This window comes from Triticum aestivum, chromosome 5D, assembly GCF_018294505.1.
Source record: "Triticum aestivum cultivar Chinese Spring chromosome 5D, IWGSC CS RefSeq v2.1, whole genome shotgun sequence".
NCBI lineage: Eukaryota > Viridiplantae > Streptophyta > Magnoliopsida > Poales > Poaceae > Triticum > Triticum aestivum.
In genome coordinates this window covers 370882244-370889828 of record NC_057808.1, presented here as the reverse complement: position 1 = coordinate 370889828, position 7585 = coordinate 370882244, and the positions used below count along the sequence as shown (strand labels likewise).

At 43.9% G+C, this 7585-nt stretch overlaps 1 protein-coding gene across 1 annotated transcript; it reads right to left on the bottom strand.

Annotated features, from left to right (window-relative positions):
- Positions 1-320: 320 nt before the first annotated feature.
- Positions 321-7280, bottom strand: LOC123120635 (uncharacterized). The gene is made up of 7 exons (XM_044540636.1): positions 6639-7280; positions 4425-4568; positions 2496-3836; positions 2282-2404; positions 1882-1974; positions 1728-1787; positions 321-692 (listed from the first exon to the last, which is right to left on the bottom strand). Exons 1-7 carry the CDS (start codon positions 7278-7280, stop codon positions 615-617), a joined length of 2481 nt encoding a protein of 826 aa, XP_044396571.1. The 3' UTR covers positions 321-614.
- Between the last annotated feature and the right edge of the window lie 305 nt (positions 7281-7585).

Sequence of the window (7585 nt, the reverse complement as noted above, 5' to 3'; positions counted from 1 at the left end):
GCCTGCTGTGGGCCGACTTATTATTTTTGAATTTTTTTTATCCAGCGTAATATTTATGAAAATTAATAAAAAATGTATTATTTAAAAAAAAAGCCATAAACCACCGGCTTACTGGCTGGAAAAGCTAGCAATCACTCGGGACCAAAAAGACGCAATAGTTGGACCGTAGGAAGAGTCTAAGCGACCTAAGAAGAATGCCATGATAAGTTCTCAAGTCCCAGGTTAATCCACAACATCAGATATTCAGATGCATATCGTGAGAACTAATAAGAGAACTACAGCGCAGAGAGCAAGCATGAAGCCTGACACTTAATCCCAAGTATTTAAAACATTGCAAATCATATCATTATTCCTGTTTAAGGCAAGGCCATCGTTCCTGTTGGATCTCTCAGCCAAGCGGCATTTTGTGCTGAACATTTATAGAAACTAGAAACCTCAAAGTGCAATGTAATGACAACAAGCAACTGATGGAGCGAGAGGCTAAATCAGACTACGAACAACGGCTGCGCGCATCCAATCGAAGGGGGCAAGAGCCTCCTTGGCAGAGGTTACAGGATCTCTCAGGATGAAATAGAGACAATAACAAGAAGTGCCCCAGATAGCTAAGTGCAATTTTAAATGTTCTCTTCTTCCTTCTTCTCGTCAACACGGGCAATGGAAGAAGAAGAAGAAGCGCCAGCAGCTGATTTACCCTGCCAAAAGTGAATATGGATCAGGATATCAAATACAAGAAAGTGTTCGCTACTTCATCCCATGTGCTAACACGAAACATTTAGAATTCCAATAAAAGAAGAGACATACTATCGTATATCCTCATAGTTCTTCTCTAACAGTAAACAAGGGGCACATTGTTGCTAAATTTCAGGATGAGAAGTTCAAAACCAGAACAATACAGATGAAAGTGAAATTTTGTAACGGATGGTAACAATGATCTTCTTGGCTACTCACTCCATGCTTATGATGATCCATTATAGTTACTGATGCACAATCGAAAAAATAATCCAATGCTTACTTAGCACGACTATGCTCATTGCTCATCATGTACAAAGTATTCCAGCAAACATGAAACTGCAAATGCATGCAAGAACATGAAATTTACAGAACTAGGCAACTAGTCCCTCCATTTCTAAATATATGACGTTTTGGTAGTTCAATTTGAACTACCAGAACGTCGTATATTTAGGAATGGAGTGAGTACTAGACAAGGCTTACATATGCATGTTGGGTTTGCAATATTAAATAAGAGAATATAACTTTTTTAGGATGCTGAATATACTCTTTAAAATAAAAAGCATGACATGAAGTTTTTTGACTGCATGTATTTAAACCGTAGTGAATAAATTAATTTCCATACGATGTAAAATATGTGAACTGCTAGATTAAGTGCACGGTGAGTTGAATAAGAGTAGACAACTTCAATTAAACAAAGTTGCACAGCTGTCAAAAAGTAAAACATACAAGCAGTTGTTAAGATTACGTTTGGTGTGGAAAATAGTCACATTTTAGTGGGCAAGACATTCATTTATTTCTTTCGAGAACATGCAAGTCATTCATTTATTTTTATATGAATAGAGAACCCAGTTAAGCTGCTTATTTCTGAAAATAAGTTAATTGGCTTCATTATTATGGCAAATGAGACAAGTAGCCAAAAAAGAAACGAGTAACAAGCTGGCAGGTTGTTGCAGAAAACATGGATAATTTAAAAGTTTAAACCCGCAAAAGTTCACCTTATCCGACTTAAAACTTGCGATGATACTCAAGATGTTATCATGTGCCTGCTTCATGACCTATACGAAGGTCAAGTTTGTCAAATTTGACATACTTCAACAACAGTAGTAAATAATGTTTGCTAGCAAATCAACAAATGCAAGCAAACTGTACCTGAGCCCTTTCTTTCAGTTTCACTGAACGGGCCATCAACTTCTCATAGTCCTGCTTCTGCTCCACCCAATTAAGCCTCCGGGGGGACTTTGGCTATTGGAAATTTCCAAAACACTTGTTAACGCACTAGTTACAACACACTTAAAATAGTTTTGTGGCGTTGGTTGTAATGTATGTCCGGTGGTTGTTAGTTGTGGTCTTGTCTTGAGTGGTCAGTTGTTTGGCCTAGTCTTATGCCTTGTAACTATATTTTTTCTGTCAAGGCATCAAGATGCAAGCTTTGCGTTTTCTCAAGAAAAAAAATCTTGTTACGCCTTTGCCGTCAGATAATTATGGATCTTTTTAACTAAAATGTGAAAAGTGTGGTACCCTCGATTCTACCATTTCTGTAGAGAATCACCTGACTTGGATTATGTGGCATGTCCTGCAACACCTGATTGAGTTCTGCGCGTAGACGTTCTGCTACATCATGTGGCTTATCCTGCAAAGACTGATACATTTTACCCATTTTTTCTGCGTTTCCCTACAAAGTGGCAAGTTAGCGGTTTGTCAAAATTTCCAAAATAAGGAACATTCATCAAGGTTGAAGGCTAATAACAGTTTGGCCAACATACAAATAAGGCATGCTCGTGTTTGTGGACACGGTACCGTATATCCTCTGCCTCACGACGCTTATCCTCCCATGCCTTCCACTTCTTCAATTCCCAGCCTACTTGCTGTTTCGGTCTGCGCACAATGCCAGCCTTTTTATATACATCTAAAGATACAAGTGATTTCACAACGATGTAGGATTGCATGTTGTACATCCAACGGGGTTTGGAATCAAACAGCTTCAGCTTCTTGCTCAAATCAATCTCGAAGTTTTCACTAAACAACTCATATGAACACACGCTGTTGTAAAGTTGCGTCATGATCCTATCCCTGTGAACAGAATGTGGACCTGGAATGTAATTTGGTGGGTTCTTAATATTGTACTTCTTGCTCCACCTTTGTTGCTCTACCGTGTTCTCAAGTGTCCAGATCTGCAGCTCACCAAGAAGAGCTCTGGGATCATAACGACTTGGTTGAGCAGTTAGTATGCATATTTTGCCATGCATTTCTCTGATCCAGAACTTACGAGGACCATAACGATCCTGATCTTCACGCTCTGCCGGCAGTTGTATAGTCGCAAAACTTTCTTCACTGAGATCAAAGGAAATAACTGCATGCTGCCAGCTAACTAGCATGTCTTCAGTTAACCAATACATTTTGCCATCAACATTGACAACTCCAGAGTTTCTCACACTGATCAAGCTAAGAGGTTCTGGAGTGCGGATATCTTTCCATTTCTCATCACCAAGCGTGTAAACTTGAATGATGTTGAACCTGTCTTTATTATGGGGGCGACCATTAACGCAGTCACCAAGGAAGTGTGTGATCTTGTATTCTTTTGTCACGGGATGAAACCCAAAGCTGTAGAAACAGTAGTGATCACCTTTCACATTCTTGGAAGGTTTCTCAAGATGCAGACATTCACCAGTTGCAAGGTTAGCAATCTTGATCGTTGATGTCTTTGTGTATGACCCAAGAAGGCCATTGCATGAACCAAAAAGGAAATCATCAGGACCAATCACTGGCACCGCACATGTCGACGGTGACCAGGCCTCATCAATTAGGATAGCATCACTAGGGTAGAGCACGCCGGAAACCAAACCTTGCGGGAAGAACAGAAGAGCATAACTGGGTGCAAGCTGGAGGTGTGATGCGGCAAACTGTGGATCCCGGATGAAGTTCTGCCACTGCTTGCAGACGCCGCGGCACGTCAACAAAGTGCTCACTGGAAGCCTGAAAAATATCCGCTCAATGAGGTCGCCTGGGAGGCGGTTTATGATGCATTCCTCATTTATTTGCTTCTTTGATTCGGGCTCTTCCATAGTGAGCACGCAATGCTGGGGCAGCTGAACTACCAAACCACTCTGCAAACACACATTCCAGTTAATGATGCAGTCCCGCAAAAGAAAAATGATACAGGGCATACTGCTTGGAGTTTGACTTGAAAAATTACTAGACAGAAAACGGTCATTGAAATTATTTTGTCGGCAAAGGAAGAAGATGAAACATATCCATGTTTGTATCGCTTCCAAATATCTACTGTATTTACCAGCCAATGCGCCAAGGAGGGTACTGACGGCATCTAAAAAACTCTGCTCTGTTGCAGCGTCTAAAATTTTGACTGGAAAAATAAATTCGCCTCTTCCGTTTCCACGGTAAAACAATGTTACCAATTACCAAAAGCATAATCTTTCGGTCAAAACATAAAAAAAGAAGAACTCTAATGTTGTCGCCATCTCCTCTCATGTACCCGAACTGCAGACTAGTGTCAAATCCAAGAACAATCATGAGCCCTCCCTCCGGCGCCTCAATCCCTCAACTCAGGGCAAGCAGCCAGAAACCCTAGCCGCCGCTGCAGTTACAGATGGAAGGGGCGCCGACGAGAGGGGCGCCGGAGGAGGAAACAGCCCGCAAGCAAAAGAAGAGGCCACGGAGGGGACTGGAGGACTCACAATCACGGGCGCGATCAGGATCAGCCGAGCTCCGCGGTCGCCGCCATGGGAGGAGGTGACGCGGTGGAAGATTTCCCGCAGGCCCCAAGAGCTGCTGACGAAATGATTTACTGCCGCTCTTTCCCCCTCCCTTCTCGGCTGCCGTTAGCGGCTTCCGTGATTTCGCCGGGCAGGAAGGAACAGAACAGAACGGATATAAGTAAAAAAAAAAAAGGATAGAAGGGACATATATGGTAGAGTAGTGTGTATTAGGATGTGGGGCCCAGGTTCGGCCCAGTCTGCGGAACACTTTTTTTTTTTTTGCGTGCAAGTTTGAGGAAGAGTAGGGACCTTCGTGTAACGCCCGCGAGCGTCAGACTGTGTAGCTGGTGATCTTTCCAGCCAAGCTATCTAATGGAATGCCGTTTTGTGTTCCTTTCAAAAAAATAAAAAACGCCCGCGAGCGTTAAACTGCTTTTTTTTCTTTAAGGGGGAAAGGTAAGCTTTATTGATGATAATCCACATGTAGTGGGATACAATTCGGATTATGGAGATTGGCCAACCAAATGGCGTCCCAGACCGAGAGTAAGAGAGTGCCTAGCTAAACTATGTGCTTTGCCATTAACGGCTCGGCCTTCAAAAATAAAATTACAATTGAAACTCGTAGCTCTAAGTTTTATTTCCGTGATACATCCATATCGCCCCTGATTTCCTCTATTGATATCTTCAACTACCTGCTTACAGTCCGATGAGATGATGAAATCATGGACTAAGAGGTCTTCCGCCAATGCCATCCCTTCCCTGCATGCAATTGCTTCGAGCGTCGCCGGATCGATTTGGCCCTCAATCACTAGCGAAGAGCTTCCCCAGATAGTTACCAGCTGCATCTCGAGCTGCCGCGGAGCCGCCTCTATTGCTGAAAACAGCGCCGTCAGTATGGATCTTTGCGTACCCAGCGGGGGGAGGACTAGGCCTTGCATGTGGCTGCCTAACATCCCGGGGGGATTCTGCACTTCGGCCGGCTTGTTCTGAAGCATGCTAATCTCGTCAATAAAGTGCTGAATAAATGCATGGGTAGAATGCGGACTCTGGGGCATGCCTTCATGAATGAACTTCCTGCGTGCTGACCAAATCGCCCACAGCGTTACGGACAGCCGGACAAACTCTGAATGAGACAGTAGCTCCATCATTCCAAACAACCAATACTTCGCCCTTGGCTCAGTGCTAGTAATCATTCTACTCACCAGGTCGCCATTATCAAGTGCCCAAACACATCTCGCCATCGAACACTCAAGTAGCGAGTGCCTCCATGAATCCGGCGAACCACACAATCCACATGAGCTCGTATTCGGCATGTGTCGATGCGCTCGTACGTCCTCCGTGGGGAGTGACTGCTTTGACAAACGCCATAAGAACATCCTCACCTTGGCTGGGACCTGTGTCTTCCAAAGCATCTTCCATGATTTTTCCTCCATGTTTGAGCTAGAAGAAGCCGAAGTGCCATCTAACCATGCTTCTCTCCGCTGCCGTGTCGCAACTAACATTCTGTAAGCCGAGCATACAGAGAAGATGTCGTTTCTCTCAAAATTACATGCCCAGTAATCATCAAAAATCCTTGTACTGATAGGGATAGTCAAAATCACCGAAACGTCAATTGGCAAGAAAGTTTGCTCAACTCAATGTTTGTCCCACGTCGCAGAGGTGTAGTCAATATAGTCAGCTGCTAACCTCATAGGGTTTTGTACCCTGCAGCCGTAGGGGCGCAACATCTCGTTGCTTGGGATCCAATTCTCCGTCCACACATCCGTGGATTCTCCATTGCCGATTCGCTTTATAAGCCCCAATTTCAAAACCTCTACGCCCTCCATTATGGATCTCCAAATCTGGCTAGGGTGGGAGCCAACTTGAGCATGCAATATGGATGAATTAGGGAAGCAAACCCCCTTCAAGATTCGAGCACTGAGAGAATCAGGTTGTTGGAGGATTCGCCACCCCTGCTTAGCGAGCATTGCTAGGTTGAATAATTCAAAATCTTTGAACCCCAACCCCCCCCCCCCAAGATTTGGGTTGCGTCATGTCCTTCCATGATACCCAATGAGGCTTCCGGCGTCCATCTTTTGAGCCCCACCGGAACTTTCGTATCAACATATTCAAGTGTTCACAGAGGCCTCTTGGTAATTTGAAACAAGACATCGAAAAAACTGGCACCGCTTGAGCCACGGATTTGACTAGTACCTCCTTCCCTACGGTGGACAAAGACTTCTCGATCCACCCCTGGATTTTACTCCACAGACGGTATTTGAGAAACTTGAAGGCGCCATTTCTTGAAGAACCAACATCAGATGGCATTCCCAAGTATTTTTCATTCAATGTCTCATTAGGCACATGTAGCAATTCTTTGATTTCTGCTCGGACATTTCTCGGAACTCCTTTACTGAAGAAGATAGAGGATTTGCTGTAGTTGACTCTTTGCCCCGTTGCTTGACAATAATGTTCCAACAACTGGTTAATCTCATCTGCACCCATAGCATTGGCCTTGAAGAACAGCAGGCTGTCATTTGCAAATAATAAGTGGTTCACCGGTGGCGCCAAAGGTGCCACTTGCAGACCACCAAGGTTTGATGACTCAACTTTAGATTTTAACAGGCACGGAAGGCCCTCTGCTGCTAGCAAGAACAAGTACGTAGAGATTGGATCCCCCTGCCAGATTCCACGCGAAGGAGTAAACTGTTGCAGTTTGCTGCCATTAAACATGACTGAAAACTTGACCGTCGTCACCATGCCCATAACTATCTCCATCCATCTCTGGGTGAATCCCAGCTTCAGCATGATAGCTTCTAGATATGACCACTCCACCCAGTCATAAGCTTTCATCATGTCCAGTTTAAGAGCACTGTGTTGATGTTTCTTTGCCCTGTTTCTTTTCATGAAATGAAGACACTCATAAGCTGCAAATGTTGTCAGTGATCAACCTCCCAGGGACAAAGGCAGACTGTTCAGCAGAAATAATGTCAGGCAAAACTAGCTTGAGACGGTTCGAGATCACCTTGGATGCAATTTTATAGAGAACGTTGCAGAGTGATATATGCCTGAACTGAGATAGCTGGGTTTGTAAGTGCATCTAGTGCCCCTTAGTGATTTTGGTGTATTGAAGACTTATAGGTTAAGGGACTAATGCGTTT